General features: G+C 38.7%; 1 protein-coding gene across 2 annotated transcripts in view; it reads right to left on the reverse strand.

Moving 5' to 3' along the window:
• The window catches only part of LOC127633211 (collagen alpha-1(I) chain-like), a 32,678-nt gene extending 11,603 nt beyond the window's left edge, over positions 1–21,075 (reverse strand). Inside the window, exons 1-36 of one of the 2 annotated variants that reach the window (XM_052112136.1) lie at positions 20,866–21,075; positions 19,321–19,509; positions 18,725–18,774; positions 18,511–18,540; positions 17,615–17,710; positions 16,863–16,928; positions 15,292–15,336; positions 15,049–15,102; positions 14,746–14,799; positions 13,474–13,527; positions 13,176–13,229; positions 12,933–12,986; positions 12,752–12,796; positions 12,612–12,665; positions 11,669–11,713; positions 11,145–11,198; positions 10,724–10,822; positions 10,087–10,131; positions 9,843–9,941; positions 8,315–8,368; positions 8,108–8,215; positions 7,492–7,545; positions 7,003–7,101; positions 6,862–6,915; positions 6,536–6,634; positions 6,261–6,314; positions 6,052–6,105; positions 5,895–5,948; positions 5,751–5,804; positions 5,587–5,631; positions 3,266–3,364; positions 3,065–3,172; positions 2,381–2,488; positions 1,024–1,077; positions 612–665; positions 386–493 (exon numbers count right to left, since the gene is read on the reverse strand). In XM_052112136.1, coding sequence (XP_051968096.1) covers positions 386–493; positions 612–665; positions 1,024–1,077; positions 2,381–2,488; positions 3,065–3,172; positions 3,266–3,364; positions 5,587–5,631; positions 5,751–5,804; positions 5,895–5,948; positions 6,052–6,105; positions 6,261–6,314; positions 6,536–6,634; positions 6,862–6,915; positions 7,003–7,101; positions 7,492–7,545; positions 8,108–8,215; positions 8,315–8,368; positions 9,843–9,941; positions 10,087–10,131; positions 10,724–10,822; positions 11,145–11,198; positions 11,669–11,713; positions 12,612–12,665; positions 12,752–12,796; positions 12,933–12,986; positions 13,176–13,229; positions 13,474–13,527; positions 14,746–14,799; positions 15,049–15,102; positions 15,292–15,336; positions 16,863–16,928; positions 17,615–17,710; positions 18,511–18,540; positions 18,725–18,774; positions 19,321–19,509; positions 20,866–20,947 — 2,529 coding nt within the window. In that variant the 5' untranslated portion in view covers positions 20,948–21,075. The remainder of the gene's footprint in view (positions 1–385; positions 494–611; positions 666–1,023; positions 1,078–2,380; positions 2,489–3,064; positions 3,173–3,265; positions 3,365–5,586; positions 5,632–5,750; positions 5,805–5,894; positions 5,949–6,051; positions 6,106–6,260; positions 6,315–6,535; positions 6,635–6,861; positions 6,916–7,002; positions 7,102–7,491; positions 7,546–8,107; positions 8,216–8,314; positions 8,369–9,842; positions 9,942–10,086; positions 10,132–10,723; positions 10,823–11,144; positions 11,199–11,668; positions 11,714–12,611; positions 12,666–12,751; positions 12,797–12,932; positions 12,987–13,175; positions 13,230–13,473; positions 13,528–14,745; positions 14,800–15,048; positions 15,103–15,291; positions 15,337–16,862; positions 16,929–17,614; positions 17,711–18,510; positions 18,541–18,724; positions 18,775–19,320; positions 19,510–20,865) is intronic. The other variant, XM_052112137.1, reaches the window with a different exon arrangement.
• Between the last annotated feature and the right edge of the window lie 402 nt (positions 21,076–21,477).

The raw sequence follows: 21,477 nt of genomic DNA on the forward strand, positions 1-21,477 counted from the left end.
GGTTAAAATAAATTTTAGCCTTTGGTCAAGGACACTTTTTGCTTTTTAAACCTTTAAAATTACAGTGCCAAAGGCATACAGTGTGGAACGATGGGGTGTTAGAATGTAAAAGCCAATTGTTTAGCAAGAGGCAGTCATTAAGAAACTGAACAGTAGTATGCACATAAGAATGCTTACCCAGGGTTTACATATGTACAGTGTGAAATCTTGTAATGTGAATAGCCAGGATTCATTACTAACATGGGGTAAAGTATAAATCATACTATAGAACTACATAACCCAGGATTGAGTAAATCCAGGGTTTAGACTGAGCCTGTTAACAGTTTTAAGTGGGAAAAGCCCATAAATGTATCTAAAGCCACTGAAGGCTTGATGAATGCAGCACCTGTGGGCCAGCAGCTCCGACAGTTCCAACAGGTCCTGGGGCTCCAGGTTCACCCTTGGGTCCGGTGTCACCAGTCTCTCCCTTAGAACCGGGCTGACCGTTGGCACCCTGCATTAAGAACAGAGAAACTTGAGCTGAGGTGTTTTATCCACCTTATGGTGATAATTAATTGGCAAAGAATGGTTTTTCTAGTTGAGGTGATGGGACATAAAATTGTTCTACTCACAGGAGGTCCAGCGAACCCAGCAGGTCCAGGGGCACCAACCTCACCACGCTCACCCTGAGAAGATAAAAGAGCTAAATGAATGCTCCGAAGGTGTTTTTCATTGTTAGTCTATGTTAACTCATTTTGTTAATGTTACCAAATACAGACTTATTGTAAAGTGCATAACTAAGTAATTAAATAAAGTAATTATGATTCTGGTGCTATCCACATTTAAAGATGCACTCAGTAATTTTTCCCTCATTAAAAAAGTTGTACTCTTTCAGAAATGAATAGTAATTTTCACACATTTGTATAAAACCAAGATGACTCACATGAGATGTAGAATCAGTAACCTTATAAAAGCTATGTTGTATGTTGAAGTTCTTTTCTGTATTACATAGCTACTGTTTTGGGTAGCATGCTGAGTACTTACAGGGGAACCACGAGGGCCAGTCAGTCCTGCAGGGCCAGCAGCACCGGGCTCTCCCTTAAACACAAATAATGAATAATTATAATTCTTGTAGTGATGCTTCTGAAAAATAAGTGCTATATAATGTTTATTCTAAGCATGACAATAGGACAATGTGGCAGGGTGGAGGGTGGGGCCGGGTCATGATCCTACACACCCGGTCCCGTATTGGCTAATTAAGCCTCCGAGAGGGATAAAGGTCGACTGCAGAGGATCGTGTGGGAGAGAGAGATCATTTACGGACATGTGTGTGTTTGTGCTTTGTTTCAGTTTATTATTAAAGTTGAAAAGCCGGTTCTCACCTCTTCCTTTCTATGAATCCTTTACACTGGTGCCGAAATCCGGGAAGGAGGAGGGATACGCTGTAGTAGAGTTCTCGCCACTACCGTCCACCCCAATGGAGCAGCTGCGGCCATCTGCGAGGGGAGAAGGGGCTCCTAACCGACCGCCTGGGGTGGTCAGGGCTGCTGCCAGGGGTGCAGGAGTCACCTACCGGCCGCTGAAACACGGCGGGGTTTGAGACGCCGAGCGGGGAGGGGCTCGCTGCCGACCGCCTGGAGCGGGAGAACCGCTGCTAGGGGCAGGGGAGACACCTTCTGTTCCCCTGTTCTGCCTCTGATCCGCCTGGAGAGGCACGGCTGTCATCCGATAGAGGGTGGAGGAGTGGCCGAGGAACAAGTTACGGCGTATCGGAGAACCGGTGAGTAGGTTTTTTTTTTTCATCTCTCTCTCCTCTCTCTCTCTCAATGCCGCTCTGCGTTGGCCTTTTCCCGCTCGTTTAAATTTGTGTGTTTTTTGGGGGGGGTACTACACTGTTACAGGAAGTACCCCCATTTGAATTATTTCTGTTTCCCTCCCGTTGTCCCCTCCCTCATCCAAGTAGATGGGGATGACCTGCTGGCAGACTAGGCTTAAAGCACGCCCTCCCCCAGGGAAAGGGGGGGTGTGTACGTCAGTCTGCGGGCTCCCCAGCCTGAGAGAACGAGGGAGGAATGTGGCAGGGCAGAGGGCGGGGCCGGGTCGTGATCCTACACACCCGGTCCCTTATTAGGCTAATTAAGCCTCTGAGAGGGTTAAAGGTCGACTGCAGAGGATAGCGCGAGAGAGAGAGAGATCGTTTACGAACATGTCTGTCATGTGTGTGTTTGTCCTTTGTTTCAGTTTATTATTAAACTATTATTTATGTTATGTTATAAAGCCGGTTCTCGCCTCTTCCTTTCCATGGATCCCTTTACAGACAATTATGTGGGTCTTAGAATATTATCTTAATTCATCTTTTTGTTTGATATTGTAATTAGGTGTTTTACTTGGGCTTCTTTACCTTCTCACCAGGAGCACCACTGGGTCCAGAAGGACCAGTAGGGCCAGTCATCCCACGCAAGCCATCCTTGCCAGAAGCACCATCAGGGCCCTTGGGTCCAGCATCTCCCTAAAGATGAAAATAGGAACATAATTGTAAACATAGTATTTGACAGTTTAATAAAAGTTCCTATGTTTGCTTAAAATTAAAATGTTACCATGTGAGGTGCAATTATAGTGCAAAATAAGGCCAATGAGCCTATGGTTTACTGTATATACTGTAAAATGATGGTTGTGAGTCAGAAGCTGTATAGATATTTAACCATTTATTATCCCTACATATGTTACATTGCTATTGTACAAACTAAGTAAGGGATAATGTACAGTCAGCTGATCATTATCAGACAATAATCCCAGACAGGGTGATCAGGACCCTAATAAGAAGTGAAAGGGTCTTGAATCATCCTGAAGGGTTTTTTGTTTTTTTGGGGGGATGACTGGCTGACTGTACATTTTCCCTCTTATTACATAGCTACTTAGAAAAAATAAAATACGTAAATGAACATGTGAGAGACATGAAACTAGCACAGCTATGAATGTAGAAAATCTGTTGCCAGAGACAACACTCAATTAAACAATTTAGTGGTAAAACTCTTTAAATGTGAAGTAAGAGATTTGAAGGCTTGTTATAAAGAAAAAACCTCACTCTCTCTCCTCTTGCTCCAGGCATGCCACCAGCACCGCGTTCTCCGGGCATTCCCTGCATTCCAGAAGGACCAACACCACCAGGAGCTCCAGCAGCACCAGTCTCTCCCTATACATGTAAACATTTCCATTTACAGATATTTACATATATTTTCAAACGTCACTATTTTGAGTCATTATGCTATTAAGCCAGGAATCTTACCTTAGCACCATCATTACCGGGACTACCGGGGGCTCCACGAGGACCAGAAGCACCGGCAGGTCCAGGACCACCACGCTCACCAGGGAAACCTCTGTCACCCTGTGCATGACATTCAGGATTTTAAGATTCTCATTTTGTTGTCTCTCATCTCAACTGTCTAACAAAATCTGTTCACCGTAGAAGTGAGGTAAGCAAAATGGGGAAAAGCCAATATATCGTTATAGTGCTTCAACTGTACAAGGCTGGTAGAAAATCTAAAATAAAATGATGAATTTACTGAGGTTTTCTTATCCTAATCTTTCAATGGACCAAGACAAAATACACTTGGTACGATTAAAACAAGAACAAGATTTGCAAATTTCAAAATAAAAGATCTTTGAATTTGTTGGAAAAACTGATTTAAAGCAGTTTTGTACTTTTTATCAGTATGTGTTTCATGGTAATCAAACCCATGATATTTGGTGTTGCAATTGCCATAAACCACCAGTTGAGCTGAATTGGAAAATATTTATATATATTTTTTTTCTATTCTTTTTTGCTTGTTTACTAATGCATGGAGATGGGAACATTTGTACTGCCATTAAATTAAATGCATGTTTGCTTCCCTTTAAATTGCATGATTCATGCAATCAGTTGATCATTCAATATTTATAAAAACGAGTTGTAATTTTTTTAGAGACCTATAAGATCAAATTTAAGTTTTTAAAAACATTAAACCCAATTACAAAGATATCTTGTTCCAGAAAAATGTGTTGGCGCAACAACCATAATGTATAAAATTGAATAGCTTCTACTCAGAAATATATTTATATATTTATAGACATATTTATAAAATGTTTAGCTTTACTTAATTTTCATTAATGTGTACAACATCAAATATAAATTTTAAGGTGAACTTAGAGAGATACATAAAGTAAATAAATAATTGTGAGTTCCTTGAACTTTGTAGTTTACAAATTCATCAAATTAAAAATGTTAAGTCCTACTAACTCGATAAAGTAAAGAACTGAGATTGTGGGGGATACACATAAGCCTTTGCGCTTGAATCATTTAAGTGTGTTTGTTTGGTCAAAAAGTATTATGTGGGCATTTCATTAGTTGTTATTAGGAATTCATAGAGATTTTAGCTATTTTTTAGTATTACTGATGTTGTTTTACTGTAATTAGTTGTTTGTGCAAAGTCACCATTAGTGTGATTAGTGTTCCCATTGGTGAACTTGGATTCTGTTCATTAAATTACATTTTTCCATTCACATTTGAATATGCATAGCTGGAGCGCAGCTTTATGTGCACTTCTTTGGGGAATCAAGTTTAATTCCCGACCTCAATTATTAATTCTTTAGAGTCAAGCAAATTAAGTAGAAACAGTGATTTAAATGTTAATCTGAATCAACTTTGTGTTATATTCAAGCTTTAGTTTCTAAGTAAATAAAGTTTAATGAACTGATACATTTGTGTATATATAACAAAGGTTTTTTACATAAAATGACCATAAGTTGAATTTACAAAAATACTATGTATGTATTTTAAGTAAATCCAACACATACTTTTTCAGTGAAGACTCTTTATCTTGAACCATACATTACCTAACCATATATTTCTAACACGTCTAAAACAAAAAGCATTGTTTAGTTGAAATATAACTCAAAAAAGTTTCTTGTTGATAAGACATTCAAGATACACTCTCCAAAAACATGTCTTAGTAATAATTTTTTCCCCTCCCCATTAATCCCCAATTTGGAATGCCCAATTCTCAATGCACTCTAAGTCCTCGTGGTGGCATAGTGACTCGCCTTAATCTGGGTGGCGGAGGACAAATCTCAGTTGCCTCCGTGTCTGTCCACGCATCATATCACATAGCTTGTTGAGCATGTTACCACGGATACCTAGAGTGTGTGGAGGACTATATATTCTATAGTGACCACGAGAAGGTTACCCCATGTGACTCTACACACCCTAGCAACAGGGCCAATTTGGTTGCTTACGAGACCAGGCTTGAGTCACTCAGCACGCCCTGGATTTGAACTTGCGGCTCCAGGGGTTTAGTCAGCATCAATTCTAGCTGAGCTACCCAGGCCCCCAAGTCTTAATGGAAATGTTGCTTCTCAAGTGAATCTTGTTTTAAAGGCTGCTTAGATACTTTTACTATGCAAATAAAAACAATACACAGATGAAGAGATTTCAGTAGTATTGCTGATAATATGGTGGATTTCAGATTATTGTTTTAAAGGTTAATGGGTGTTAACAGGTGAGTTTTAAAGATTGTTTTGAGATGTTGCAGTATCTCTGTGAGGCATGTTTGTAAAGCAGGAGATACTCACTCTTGGGCCAGAAGGACCAGAAGGACCAACCTCGCCAGGAACACCCTGTTGAACAGTAAACATCATAAATAGCAATGACCAACTAAATGATGAGCAACAATGTACTAATGTGATTGTCCACATATCCATGCCTGACACATTGATATTCAACCGAACACACATACCTGTTCACCAGGTTTGCCACTCTCACCTGTGGCACCCTGTGCACCTGGAAGACCCTGGAAGAAGATGAATGTGAAAGAATGAATAAAAGTGAATCAAATTTAGGGGTAAAATGTATTTAAGTATGCGAGTAGCTGAAAATCCACCTGGAATCCAGGGGAACCAGCGGGTCCCTGTTCTCCTTTCTCTCCAGCTGGTCCCTATGAGACGGCAGACTCAGAATCAGAGCAGAAACAGTTCACATCATCATTTGCAGAAACATGTTTTTATCATAGCAATTTTAAGAGGCTCAAAGACACATACAGCGGGTCCAGAGGCACCAGGAGCACCAACATCACCATCTTTGCCAGGAGCACCCTATATGAATACACAGAAAAGATGCACTGCTGTAACCCTCTTTATATGGGCTGACCAAGGTAACTCAGCTCAGAGTTAATTTTTTATTAGCTTTTTGCATAAATCAAGACATACAACTAAGAAACAGTTTCAAAACTGTGTATTTTAGTACATACCAAGGCACCTGGGGCACCAGCAACACCTCTATCTCCGGGCTTACCAGACTCACCCTGAAAGTAAACAGAAAAAAAAACCATATGAATCAATGAATTTAGTAAAAGTTTGAAACAGTTTGCATAATCTGATTTTCATCAAGGAATCCATTTACTTTCTAAAACAGAATAAAGCAATAAAATTGCTTGTGCAATCAAATTAGTGGACCGGAACTAACGGTTACTGTACATAATTTATAAATCAATAGTAAATATGCACATTTGACAGAGAAACTTACATCAGCTCCTTTGGAACCAGGAAATCCCATCACACCAGGTGAACCACGAGACCCAGCAGGTCCTGGGGGTCCAGGGCGGCCATCTTGTCCAGATGCACCCTTCAGATTAAAGACAAGAACCCATATAGACCCATTGATCATCTGTACTTTATAAAATACTGTAGAAATGTACACAAAACAGAATGATAAGAGAAAATACTACTAGTGGTGTTGTGGTTTGTAATACAGTAATGGTGTCTGTATAAGCATGTTTAAACATGATTGTGTACTAGTGCTACAGATTTAGTATCTAAGGCAGTGAATTATAACAATTATATTCAGCTTACAGCAGGTCCAGTTTTGCCATCAGGTCCAGGGCTACCTGGGGAACCATTCACACCCTAGAAGAGAGGCCCCAGGGATCAGGTGAGGTGAAGACTCTTTACACTTTTGATATGCAAACCAGAAATAGGGGACCTATATCTCACCCTTGATCCAGGCAAACCTGGCTCTCCTGGGCGGCCAGCCTCTCCGGTAGCTCCTTGAGCTCCCATTGGTCCATTGGATCCGCGCTCACCAGGGGCGCCCTGAAATGTGTAAAGTTCATTGACAGTTATAATGGCTGTATTTACTTTCTCAGCTACAGAATTTCCTACAGGACCATGGACAGCTCCTTCTCAAAGTACTGTATTAGGGAACTAATGCTGATGTCCAAACATTTAACAAATGAAATGCTTCTTAAACACCCAGATCAGTCAGTTGTCTAACAGAAGGTGTCATCAATATAGATATGCATATGCATTTATTGTCCTATGTAGTCAGATTGAATCAATCATATGAAATAAACAAGATGCAATAAGTAAATTTTTAGTTTTTTATACTGCACATCTAGAGTGAACTAGAGTAAAAGATTTTGCATGTGTATAGCCTAGGTCTGATTTGTGTTCACAGTGCTTAACAGAAAATATTTGACTTACCATTGTACCAGGTCCTCCATCAGCACCAGGGAGACCACGGTTGCCAGGGGCACCCTTTTGAAAGATGAAGATAAAATGTGAAAAACACAAAACAAAACAAACAAACCAAAACAAAACAATTCAAACCAAACCAAAACAAAAAACAAAACAAAACAAAACAAAAAACAAAACAAAACAAAACAAAAAACAAAACAATTCAAACCAAACCAAAACAAAACAAAACAAAAAAGCAAAACAAAACAAAAAAACAAAACAAAGTTGTGGACACTTCAAAGGGAAAGTTCATTAAAAAATACAAATTCTGCCTCATTTTATTCAATGCCCATATTTGGTTTTTGTGGAACACAAAAGGAGTTGTTACTGTAGGCAGAATGTTAGGGACTGACAGCTTCAGTCACCATTCACTTTTATTGCATCTTTTTTTTTCATACAATGAAAGTGAATGGTGAATGAGGTCATCATTCTTCCTTTTGTATTCCACAGAAAGAGAGAAAGTCATACAGGTTTCAAACAACATGAGGGTGAGTAAATGATAACAGAATTTTCATTTTCACAAAAAGAGGAAACAGATTACTTAATTGCAAGTTTACTCTAGTTCTATATGGTTTTAACCTACACGAGCTCCAGGAGGTCCAACAGGTCCGGCACCACCAGGCTCACCACGAGCTCCTCTCTTTCCCTCCTCACCTGCAGGTCCAGCAAGACCTTGAGGTCCAGATGGGCCCTAGAAAAAAGAACAGCATGTGTTAAATATAACAGCAGCGGTACCTTGAATATATAATGGGAATATATTTTTTTCCAAGGAAATATATTTGATACTTACAGGCTCTCCTTTTGGACCAGCTTCTCCCCTAGAGCCTTGGAGACCAGGGTCACCCTGTAAATAGAGTATGAGAGATAAATCTAGGAGCTCAGCACATTATTCCTCACTCTTCAGACAATTCCTTATTCAATGTCAAATACTTTCTCCTACCCCAGCTTATTATGCAGAGACAATTATAAGTAAGACATTCTCAGGTTGATAACACAGCCTGCTGTGGCGCTGTCACGATTCCCTTGTTGTCTGCCCTGGGTTTCACTTGTCATTGTTAAATGTACTACACTTCCCAGAATCCACCAGCCATCACCACTGCCATTTTGTTCATTGTTCTCACCTGTGTCTAATTCAGTCATCACTCCCTGGTTATTTAAGCCCTGCTTTTTGTTCACTCCTTGTCGTTCGTTGAATGTTGTCAAGCCTGATCTGTGTTTCCCTGCCTGAGTTCTTAGTTTATGTTTGTTTCCCCATCGAGGGTTTTTCCTTTGTGTTTGTTTTGTATTTTGTTAATAATAAAGAAGCCTGCATTTAGATCCTCTCTCCTCGCTGCCTCATTCCTAACAGAACGAACGACCAACTATGGATCTAGCAGGGTTCCTCATGGAGCTGACACAGGCGGACTTGACTGTCCGGGAGTTCTCCTACTTTTTCACCAACGTGGCCAGTTGCACCGGCTGGGATGACCACACTCTGAAGGTGGCATACCGGTTCGGTGTTCCCAAGCACCGGTGGTGGGAACTCCCGGAGACTGCACCTGGCGGGAGTTGTGGGACTCATCTTGGAGGAGTTCGCTGCCGGGGAACCACCTCTCCAGATCCCAGCTCCCGCCTCTGGGCTTTCCTCTCCAGCCACGGTGAGTGAGCCAACCCCCACGCTTGCCGTGGTCAACGAACCAGCGCTGCTAACTTCATCCGCCCAGAGGAGGAGGAGAAGAAAGGCCTCTGCTCTCCAGCCTACGCTAACCACGGCCAACCAGCCAATGCCTGCAGCCCGAAGGTCAGTGAGCCAGCGCCTGTGGCCCCCGATGTCAGTGAGCCAGCGCCTGTGGCCCCCGATGTCAGTGAGCCAGCGCCTGTGGCCTCGACCGTCCCTGAGCCAGCGCCTGTAGCCTTGACCGTCCAAGAGCCAGTACCTCCCGAGCTTTCCAGAGCTTCGCCTCCCGAGCTTTCTACGGCTCCTCTCCCAGAGACTCCCGACCCTCCTGCGGCTCCGCCCCCAGAGCCTTCCAGGGCTCCGCCCCCAGAGCCTTCCAGGGCTTCACTTCTGGAGCGTCCTGTTTCCCTGCCTGAGTTCTTAGTTTGTTTGTTTCCCCATCGAGGGTTTTTCCTTTGTGTTTGTTTTGTATTTTGTTAATAATAAAGAAGCCTGCATTTAGATCCTCTCTCCTCGCTGCCTCATTCCTAACAGGCGCTAGCAAAACATTTCTGTTTGTTTGTCAATAAGTCAAACACTATCTGTGCTAGCTGAATTGCTAAAATGACAAATGCTAAAAGCACAGAAATATATAATACAGTGGGTAGTATACAGTACATACGTTGTTACCCTTCGGGCCAGGAGCACCACTAGGGCCAGTGGGTCCAGCCGGTCCACGGGCACCAGGGAAACCAGGAGCGCCAGAAATACCAGAAGCACCCTGCAAAACAACAATGTGTTTTTGTCCACAGTGATTAAAATGGGCCCACTTTGTCATACAGATGGATATAGTGTTAAAAAAGAGAGAGACACAGATATATAGCACAATACTGCATTTAATTGCTGTATTATAAAATCAGACTTACAGGGGAACCTTTGGCACCAGGTGAACCGTCAGATCCAGGAGCACCCTGTGGAGTGACACAAGTGCTTATATGACTTTCATAGAGGCAGAGGGACTAATATTACAGTACTATACTATTTTTTTTTATTTATTTATTTGCACACAAAAATTAAACCGGAGCAAATGTAAAGAAAATACGAAACTACAACAATATTAGTTCTGGGAAGGTAAAAAAAAAAAAAAGATAAAGAGTAATAAGGATAGAAATAAAAATTAAATCATACCAATCAAACAATAAATTAGTGTACTATACTATATTGACCTGCAAAACACAGTATCTACATTCGCTCAAAACTGAATTATAACCAAAATCACTCTTAACTATGCTATATAATAGAATATAATATAATCTATTTGTATACATTGATATAGCATGCTACTATCATTCACTATCATTCACTATCACTTTATCTATATTTGGGGTTATATTTGGGCTAATATTATTTTTATAATTTTACCAAAACATTTCCCACTATTATTTTGCTACAATGCAAGCACTGGTATTTCCTTCTGGAAATGCAAGACTAGTTTATTTGAACTATGTGATTTCAGACAGTGTTTTATCATGTTATTGATCTACACAGTATGTAAATACTTACAGCAGGACCAGCAGCACCAGCAGGTCCTGGGTTGCCAGGCTCACCACGGGCTCCCTGAGGTCCATCTGAACCACGGGCTCCAGCAGGGCCTGTCTCTCCCTACAGAGGACAAACAGACAGTGAGTGACACTGTGCACCTGTTTATATATATATATATCTGTGTTTATATATGCATAGAGCTGCATGTTGGTACATTTATCTGCTAAAAAAACAAGGTCACTTAACGATCAATTAATTGTTGTCTACACAATTTTAGGAGGTACATATATGTTCAATAGATTTTACAGTTTCAGATTGCTTTACGTTTATGCACATGACAACTATTGACTGCTGTTCCAATCCACTGCCATAGACACATATGTTATCTGTGGTCGGGGCTTGTTTGTGTGGGGTTACAGTAAGTGTTTGGGGGCTGATTTACCTTAGCACCAGCACCACCGGGGAATCCAGGAGGACCAGCAGGGCCAGTGGATCCCTAATATTGAAGATAAATATTAAGATCATAAAATATCTTTAAAAGTGGATGAGTGCATTTGTTACAGTAAAGAGCTATCTCTACCTGATCTGTCCCTTAAAAATGACTTTCATTGGTGTAATCCAATAAAAGTACTATCATTTGGACATCTTACATAAAATGTTTTAATTGAAATTTGAGCTGAAGTGCAATGATGAAGATATAGAGTGCAAATTTTGGTTATTTGACAGTTTTACTGGATGCAAAATGTATGATTTATCAAACCAATTAAGTGCCAAGCACCAAATAAACTGCTTAAATGCACTTTCTTACTGTAACGTATGTATTTGACGTAACTGTATTTAGCCAAACTAAAGTTTATTAAAGTTATTTGTCTAAAGGAACTTTCATTATTATCAAAATATTCTTTGATTATCAATAAAGTATGCAGTACTGCAGCATTACAAAAGTATTGATTTTATGAAACTTACGGGAGGTCCAGCAGCACCAGTGTTGCCATCATTACCACGAGCACCCTGCAGAAAAGAAATAAACAAAAAATGATATCGTCCATCTTTATGAAATGGTGATAACAGTGATTGATAACCTTCAACCCTGCCAGAAAATCTGACCTGTTTACAAGTCAATCATTTTGGTTCAAATACAATACCAGATGAGATTATGTCTCCATGCCAATCAATCACTTTGCTCCGTGTGAGTTTTCAGGACTGATTTTTGAAGTTGTACTCCATATCCTCTGCTAGATATAAATACCAGCAGATGGGTATTTTTTTGCATCATGACATAAGGTGTATTCTGAATTTAACATTGAGTTGCACCATAAAGTACTGTATGTGGACACTTAACAATGAATGAATGCCATTGTATAAGATACAGAATATGCTAGGTTGATTACATTCTTAACAACCTTAGCTTAAGTATCTAAATACGTTTTAGGGCCAGTGCAAAAGAGACCAAAGAGTAGACTGTAGTGATGTACAAGAATTTAGCACAATGACTGATCTTTGATTTGACTGAAGTTAGTATAGTATCAGATGCAAAATCATGTCAACCAGGACAGTAAATCATCACAGATTAGCATTGACTGTTCAAGGTTGTATAAGAGCTTAAATGGAAGCAATAAGGGAAACGGAGAATGGTTTTGTAGTTTATTGTCCACAGGATTAAGCACAGTAGGGTTTTAGAGCAAATGAGAGTGTTCATGCAAAGTAATCCGCTAATAACTATAAAAAATCAGCCCAATCTGAAAACCAGACAACGCAATGACATGATGACAATTGCAAGGATTGTTTAGAGTAAGTTGCCAGAACACTGGTAAAGGGGTTTACTTGACCTTTTGTATTCAGGTTATTCAACATAATTATAAGTCTGTGCATGTAAACGCACTCAGTGATGCATGGATATGGCACTTACAGAAGGGCCAGAGGCACCAGGGCGGCCTCTCTCACCGGGAAGACCACGAGCACCCTGAAAGAAATATGGAGAGGAAAAGTAAGAACAATGATACCAAGATTTACAAGTTCTTTACATGGAGAGCAGAATCTCCTACTCACCATGGCTCCAGGGGTACCACTCTCACCGGGGGAACCAGCCTCTCCCTGTTATCAGAGAAGAGACACTATTAACAGAGAATATGTCCATGTGTGAAGTCAAATCAGTAAACTTGTTCAACCACCAAATCTGGGGAAAAAATAACTGTATGTACACAGCATACAAATTGAAGTAAAATCGTACCTTAGGTCCAGCAATGCCAGCGTCTCCCTTTGCTCCATCTAGACCAGAGAAACCCTGTAAAAGGTGACCAGAGATGTTACACAAAGGAGAATTGTATTGAGTAGCGCCTTTCAAGCAGTGCTTTAAAGCACATAAATTCAGGAACACAAACAAAAATGATCAATAAAAAGACAAAATGAAAATATGATCAAATGGTAAATAAAAAAAAATTATAAATAAAACTGTATGTGCTGTCATACTCACTCTGTGTCCCTTGATGCCGGGGAGTCCAGGGGTTCCAGGGAACCCACGGGCACCCTTTAAAATAAACGAGAGAACATTATTATAATAAATGGCATTTTCTAATTGATGTACAACATACCTTTCCACCCATTTTAATTACTTAAATAATGAGAGTTTATATTGTTTATTACAATGAGCATGCACCATTTCCATTAATACTGTATTTTGAGACACCTAATGTTGTCTAAGAGTAAAATATGGCAGACATTTGTTGGCGTCAGAGTGTAAGCGGGGGCCACAATGTGTGAGCAAAACTCACCTGAGACCCAGCAGGTCCAACCTCACCAGGGCGACCTGGTTTGCCAGCTTCACCCTGAGGAAGAGCAAGAAAGAGGTAAGAACATTTAACAGGAATGCATGTTGAAGCCGGTCCTTTTTGAATATCTGCCATATCGATGGATGAGGAATTGTAATTGTAATTTGAAGAATAAGTAGTGAATAAGTAGAATTAGAACACAATGGAATGCAAAGAAATTCATATAACTGATGTGTTCTTTTTTTTTAATTCTTTTTTTGTGGATTTTCTCCCCTTTTTCCCCCAATTTGGAATGCCCAATTCCCAATGCACTCTAAGTCCTCATGGTGGCGACTCGCCTCAATCCGGGTGGCAGAGGACAACGTGGCTTGTTGAGTGCGTTACCGCACAGACATAGCGCATGTGGAGGCTTCACGCTATTCTCCGCGGCATCCACGCACATCTCACCACGTGTCCCACCGAGAGTGAGAACCACAGTATAGTGACCATGAGGAGGTTAACCCAACAAAAACCTGTGTTTGACTAATGAAATTCCTCTAAAAACTTTTTTGAATTAATTACATAAATAATAAAAAAAAAAACAGTTGCTTTTAAATTTGAATGACAAATTTCTATTTAACTGAATTTAGTGATCTTTAATAGACACCATATATATATATATATATATATATATATATATATATATATATATATATATATATTTATATAAGTGCTTTATGTCCACTCTAAATGCAGCAATTAATGATAATCAATCAATCAAAAAAAATCATGATAATATTTTGATAGTTATTTCTGATGTTCATCACAATGGATATTGGTTCTGAATGGCAGCTACATTGAGTTAATTAAACATATGGATTTGTTCCAACTTTTATACATGTGCTAAATCATTGTAGATGCAGGTTTTTATTAAGAAAAAAAATCTATGTATTAAGGTTAAATGTAATATTACACATTGTGCATAATTTATAATCTATAGATACAAATTGTTAAAGATTACTCAATTCAGTTTGATGTAAATTTTATGAAATTTTTTACATCCAAATGCTTAATTTTTTAAAGCCTGATCAAATGAATCTTCTTAAAAATGGACTGAAATATTATTTGGAGTGTGTTTTGTCCTTGTGTTGAATGTCTTTAAATTGCAATTGATTCCAATTGGCTACTTAAATTCAAATTCCATCTAATGAATTGAAAATAATTTTGCCAACCCTGGAAGTCAGCCACATTGAACTGGATTCATCTGAAGTTCAGATTAATCTACACAAAACTCACATCATCTCCGTTCTTTCCAGGAGGACCAGAAGTACCGCGAGAACCCATTGGACCCTGTAGGCAACAACAGTAGAAGAATACAGCTCACATGATGCTAGTATGGATGAGTTTGTTGGGTGGGTGGTTGTAAATATGCACATATAGTAAAATATAAAACAACTATGTTAAGTGTTCTATGATGTAGCATGTTTCTGAATATTTTTTCACTGTCTGCAGTGAAAAACTTTATATAATAAAATTAACCCTGAAATAGTGTTTATAGGAAGTAACTAAACAAGGTCAAAGGAGGTAGATGATACTTACAGGAGCACCAGGCTCTCCAGGTTCACCTGGGGGACCAGTGAATCCCTGAGGGCCCTGAGAACAGACAATAATACAGAAGAGTCAAAAATCATACAGGAGCTACAGGAAGTTATATCATTTGTGTTCAGGTTTTGCCTATGGGCTTCACTGACAGCACTCAAGTCTTTAATACTTAAGCTAAAAATGTATTTTAACAAACCAAAAGCATTTCTTCTAGTTGAAAAATTAATGAAATAGACTTACATGTGAACCTGGGGGTCCTGGGGGGCCACGGGGACCCATGAGGCCCTACAAGAGAGAAAAACAAAAAGTTAAAATGAGAAAGAAAAAAATTATTAGAAATAATACAGAAATACTACAAAGGAAAATACTATAAAACAAGATATTAATATAATAATTTAAAGTACAATATGCCATTTACTGCACTTATTTAAAGTAATAGTTCATCCAAAAATGATTTACTCACCCTCATGCCATCCCAGATGTGCATGACTGACATTCTTCAGCAGAACAAAAATTTATATTTTTAGAAAAATATCTCAGCTCTCTAGGTCCATACAATGCAAGTGAATGGTGATCAGACGTCTTTTTGCTACAAAACTGGTCTCAAATAAAGGAAACATAAAACTAATCAAATTAAATCCATGTCTTCAGAAGTGATATGATAGGTGTGAGTGAGAAACAGATAAAAATTTAAGTTGTTTTTTCCCTCTAAATCTCCACTTTCACTTTTACATTTAAAAGTAACATGTGATACCTGTTTAGTTTCACTTTCACATCTGAAAGTGAAAGTTAAAAGGGAGATTTAGAGTAAAAAGGACTTAAATATTGTTCTGTTTCTCAACCACACCTATCAAATACTTTCTGAAGACATGGATTTAATTTGATTACTTTTATGTTTCCTTTATGTAATTTTTGGAGCAACTAACGTCTGATCACCATTCACTTGCATTGTGAGGTCCTAGAGAGCTGATATTTTTCAAAAAATCTTCGTTTGTGTTCTGCTGAAGAAAGAAGGTCATACACATCTGGGATGGCATGAGGGTGAGTAAATGATGAGAGAATTAACATTTTTAGGTGAATGAATTTAGTAAAGCAAATAATACATACACACACTCACACACACACACACATATATATATATATATATATATATATATATATATATATATATATATATATATACAGTACTGTGCAAAAGTCTTGGGCACATAAAATGTTTCACACATTTGTCTTAAGATGGATATTTATATCTTCAATTTTAGTGTGTCAATAGGAAATTGAAATGTTAGACTCCCAAACATTTATTTTGCAAATTGAAAAGATTAGAATAGAAGAACAGGGTGCTCTGCTAGAGATGGCATTGCCCCCACTGAGCCCCCCACTAAACATAGAGTCAGTCTGAGATTAAATGAAGAGACAGAAGCAACTGAGACAGCCTAACTATATAGAAGAACTGTGGCAAATTCTCCAAGAAGCTTGGAACATCCTCTCTGCCAACAACCAAGAAAAACTTGTAACATATAGTATAGCTAATGAGTAATATATAATATGTTATACTTTATATTCCATTTGCCTATAGCATGGTATAACTGTAATCTTGCTCATCTGTGTCTCAAGGCACACAGCCTATTATACACCTTATGCATCTCTTTACAAAGTGCTAAATGGTCTACATCACATTACATTGTGTGTATACAACGGGGATCAATTAAGACAAATTACCAACTTTTTTAAAAGATAAGTGGTTTCTCTTTTGGGTGTGAGATGTGGGTCATGAAAGAGAGGAAACAGAAGGAAGAGTTGTATCTTACTGGTGGTCCGGGGACAGGAGGGCCGCTGGATTTCTCACTACCATAAGCCATCTGGGAGAGGAAAGTCTACAGTGGAGAAAAAGAAAGAAAGAGGGTAAGCCGAGTAGAGCTTTGTTTATTCATCTCCGATATTCAGTTTGTTTTGGTGCACCTGTGATTATTGTTCCTCTAAATTAACTATACAAACACTGCCACAACTGTACCACAATGCCATTCACCACAATGCAGTGTCACTGAAATTACAGAAGGATATTGCAAACATTTTGCTTATCACACAGTATAAATGCTGTAAAAAAACTGAAATGTGGCAAGCCACAATAATAAATTACCTTTGCAGTGTCAAACCATTTAACAAGGTTAATTCAATATGTTCAGCAAAGTAACGTAAGATTGCTGGGAGCTGTTCACCTTGCTGGTACTGAACTAAACTGGGTTATAATGCAATGCATGACAGATGCTCCATGCATCTTAACTTACTATCAAAATTAAATCTGATCTATGTTACATGCGCTAATAAAACTTTTGTAAAAAGCAAAACTAAAACAACAACTACAATTTTATTTGTTAATTTCAAGAGAAATGAACTATTGGATTTAGCGCTTTTGCAGCTACACATCATGCCAATGCAAGATTTGCAGTATATTTTGAATCTAGGCCAACATGGCAAAGTACTCAGAAACGTAATCCTATGGATATTGACACCACAATTACAAGATTTCAAGTTTTACAAGAGCAAAAATATAGTTTCTTACTCCACTACCAAAGCCAGGGGTCCCAGGAGGACCAGGAGGTCCAGGGAGTCCATTATCTCCGGGAATGCCATCCCTACCAGGAGACCCTGGAGGGCCCTACCAAACAAGCAGCAAAGATTTATAAATGACACAGAATTATAATAATATCTCAACATCATATAGCACTTCCTAGAACAAATTCTAAAAGCACAGGAAATGAGGAAAACAGCTTCAACTTTGTTTTGTTTTTTAACGTCCAGTAAAGGGGAATATCCGAGCATAGTTGAGCCAAACCTGTCAGTCCTGGATAGATCATAGTGTCAGAGATATCATTTCAACGATAACTCAGTTTTGACCAAATGTGTGTTACTGTGTTTTGGCTTTGCATGGCAGAATAGTTCTAAGCTTTGGAAGTGTATACATGAATCCAATTTATTTAATCATTTCCTCAGACATTTCTAATCAGGATTTGTTCCTTTAACAAAAATGTGTTGGTATGTTATGAAGGACATAGGGTCAAAAATCATGTAGGCTAATCGTGAAATAGTATCATAATGTAATACATTATACAATATAATGTAACAATACATGCCATAATATTTGATTCTGCTTATGTACGTTACCATACGTTTTTTGTAAAACGTATGGTAACAAAGGTTAAAGGTCAGTAGGACAATTAGAGGTCAATATGTTAGCAAAACAAGCAGTAATTCTTTCCATTTGCAACATATTTAACATTTTCATCTCAAGTGCTCTTGGCCTTTTTATTTTATTTTTATTTTTTATCCAATGCAGCTGGTACAATGCATTAAAAAAGATTTCACTTTATATAATATTATAATAATTTGGCATTTTTTACATGTGTTTTTAAAAAGATAACAATAAGCATGCAACAAGACAACAAGAATTCTACTCACCGGGTCACCTTTTGGCCCAGGCTCGCCAGGCTAAAAATGGAAAATGAGTCATAACACGTCATTTTGGTGTATTTTATATATTGTTGTGAATTTACATATACAAGGTTTAGATATGAAAGTGAAAAATCCGATTTTTGGATAGTTCAATTTCATGTAATATTATTGAATAAATGAGGTGCATTATATTATTTTATTTGATTAAATTCCCACTGACCTTCACAGGATCAGTAACTGGAGGCAAAGTTCCTGGAATCTCCACTACATCTAATGAACATGCAAGCAAACAAACAAACATATACATGTATTTTTTAGAACTGTGCCACTAATTCAACTCAAGTAAATATATAGATGAGCACATGCTTAACTCGGAGGACTGTTCCGCATCATCACAAAAATATAGTGACTCTTTATAACAACTTTAAATAATAACTTTATAAACATTATATGATACTTCCCTGCTCATCAATTTATTTTAATTCAACAAGTCACAAATATTCTGACTCTTTTTGGAATGCACAGTTGATCTGTTATGCACCATTAACTGTTTTTTAATGACTAATTCATGTCAAAGGTGTTAACAAAAGTGCAATTATCCAAAAGGCAATACAAACTACAAGCAAAAATATATTTAATCCTTTAGTCCCGTGAAAAACCATCAACGGTCAGAGAAAATCCAGTCATATTTTTGAACACAAGCGCCCTCCACAGGTCTTCCGCGGTATTTTCCCACAGCATGTAGTTAAGCGCTTGTACACTAGAGGGCGACAGAGCTACTTTGCGCGCATAATGGGGCAAAGATGGTAGGTGTACCGTCGGGGCAGATGGGGCAGCATTCTCCGTCGGGAATCTCTGGATTGTCACAGTCTGATGTATCCTCGCATATCACCTCATCGCACATGATGGTTCCGCTGTCGCAGACGCAGATTTGGCAGGGCTCAGGTTTCCATACATCCTTGTCATCGTAAGACTGACCGTCCAATGAACAACTACCAAAAGAGACTGTGACAAAAAGACGAAAGTGAATTAGTTCAGGACAGACTCAATCACTTTTCCATGACACCAAATATAAAGAAAAACTAAGGTTTGACCTCCCTCCAACACTTCCATTAAATCTAAAATGTCTCAACTAATGGGTTCCAAAGCTAGAAACTTCTGTTACTTTCCAGGGCATTTCATATTTTAAGAACAAGTATGGCATTTATCATCTAACGTTAAGATTTAGCACAGTTAAAGCAATGGTGATAGAGTGCATTACCCTGCCCAGTGCATTTATCGTATTTTTTTTTTAGTAATTAATTAATAAAGAGTCACCTTTCCAAAACAATCAGTGATTATAATCGAAACCCATTACAATCGAGTATACAGAGCTCATATTATATCATAGTTTTAACCTAGGCTGATATATATATCTCTATATATATATCTCTCTATATATCTCTATATATATATCTCTATATATATCTCTCTCTCTCTCTCTATATATATATATATATATATATATATATATATATATATATATATATATATATATATATATATATATATATATATATATTTTTTTTTTTTTTTTTTTACAAAAGTTGAAAGATAAAATTGTAAAACGGGGAGAGGTGGAAATGGTGTCGGAGGAAAAGGCCTCCTAATTTCCCCAAATTTCAGACCCATGCAGTATTTCAGTTCACCGCTTGGTGTCGCCAGAGTCTTGTGAATAATACCGTCACGCCCCGATCACATGCAATTCATTGTTGCCTGCACTATTGAAATTAAAACCAGAAGTTTTCCCAATAGATTAAAATTGCCTTGTTTTGCTTTCAGTATGCACAATTATAATTCTATCCTTTAAGTCCAGCAGTTATGCTGGTTAAAACTGTCTAAAGCAGCATCTATTACATGAGAGATGCACCCAATTTATTTTAAGACATTTGTTATCCAGCGATAAGACGTATTATCCTGTAATAGTACAATGCAAAAGCAAATCGTAGAGGATACGTAGCTTTAACGCGCACGCTATTTCCCTCTGTCATCCATGTCACGCCTTTCCTTAAGCGCATCCAGACGCGCTGCAACTTCGCTCGAGGACATCACATAGTGCGCGCGCCGAACATGTATCTGCAGGCGCACGAGAATTGAACTAGTCCGCGTGCAATAAGATGAAAAGTTACGAATTCTAGGAAAAAGCCTGCCAGAGAAAACGCTGTTTTCCTCCTCAAGACATTCCCAAAATGATTTTAGATTGCAGGTCAGTTGGTATCAGCAACAACACCCAGCTGCCAAAATCACTTTACCCCTTTTGCATTCTCCAAATCCCTCAGTCAAGCACCTTTTCAAAAGCAGCAGTAAATATCATATACTCACTATCATCCTCTCCCTGTCCTCTCACCACAAGGACCGCTGCTGAGAGCAGCAACCCTAACCGGAAATCCACAAAGCTGAACATGTCTAAATATTAGACATGTAGACTCTTTGATGTAAGGGGAATCCTGTTTGTGTCCTTAATCATACACGTAGGTTCCGGTCAGTGTAACCCCAATCCAGACCCTAGCAGAAACTCCCTACTGCCTTAAATGTTTGACCCTGGCTTTTATATGCCAAAGTTTTGGGGAGGTGCTGAGAGCACAAGATAACTTCTACATGTTCAAGTTAAAGCGAGTCCCTCCTTCAGCCAACAATAAGGGCCGCCTTAAAACATGTCAAACTCGTCTGGGTCCTCATTACAACGTGGACATTTTCAAACATGGAGCAGTGTTGTTGAGGTTCAGGATATCGTGATGGAGCACGTTTTGATAGGATGCTTTGCAGTGCACAATGCCTTTTCCCAGAAGCGTAAAGATGGAAAGATCAGGGGTGGTTTCCAATGCTAACACTGCAAAGAAATTAATCAAAACCTTAAAATGTTTATCTCGGGATGGCTATAATTAGGATTTGCATGTTTCGGCTTTGACAGGTTGCATCCTAAGTGGATGTGAT

Source organism: Xyrauchen texanus, chromosome 40 (assembly GCF_025860055.1).
Source record: "Xyrauchen texanus isolate HMW12.3.18 chromosome 40, RBS_HiC_50CHRs, whole genome shotgun sequence".
NCBI lineage: Eukaryota > Metazoa > Chordata > Actinopteri > Cypriniformes > Catostomidae > Xyrauchen > Xyrauchen texanus.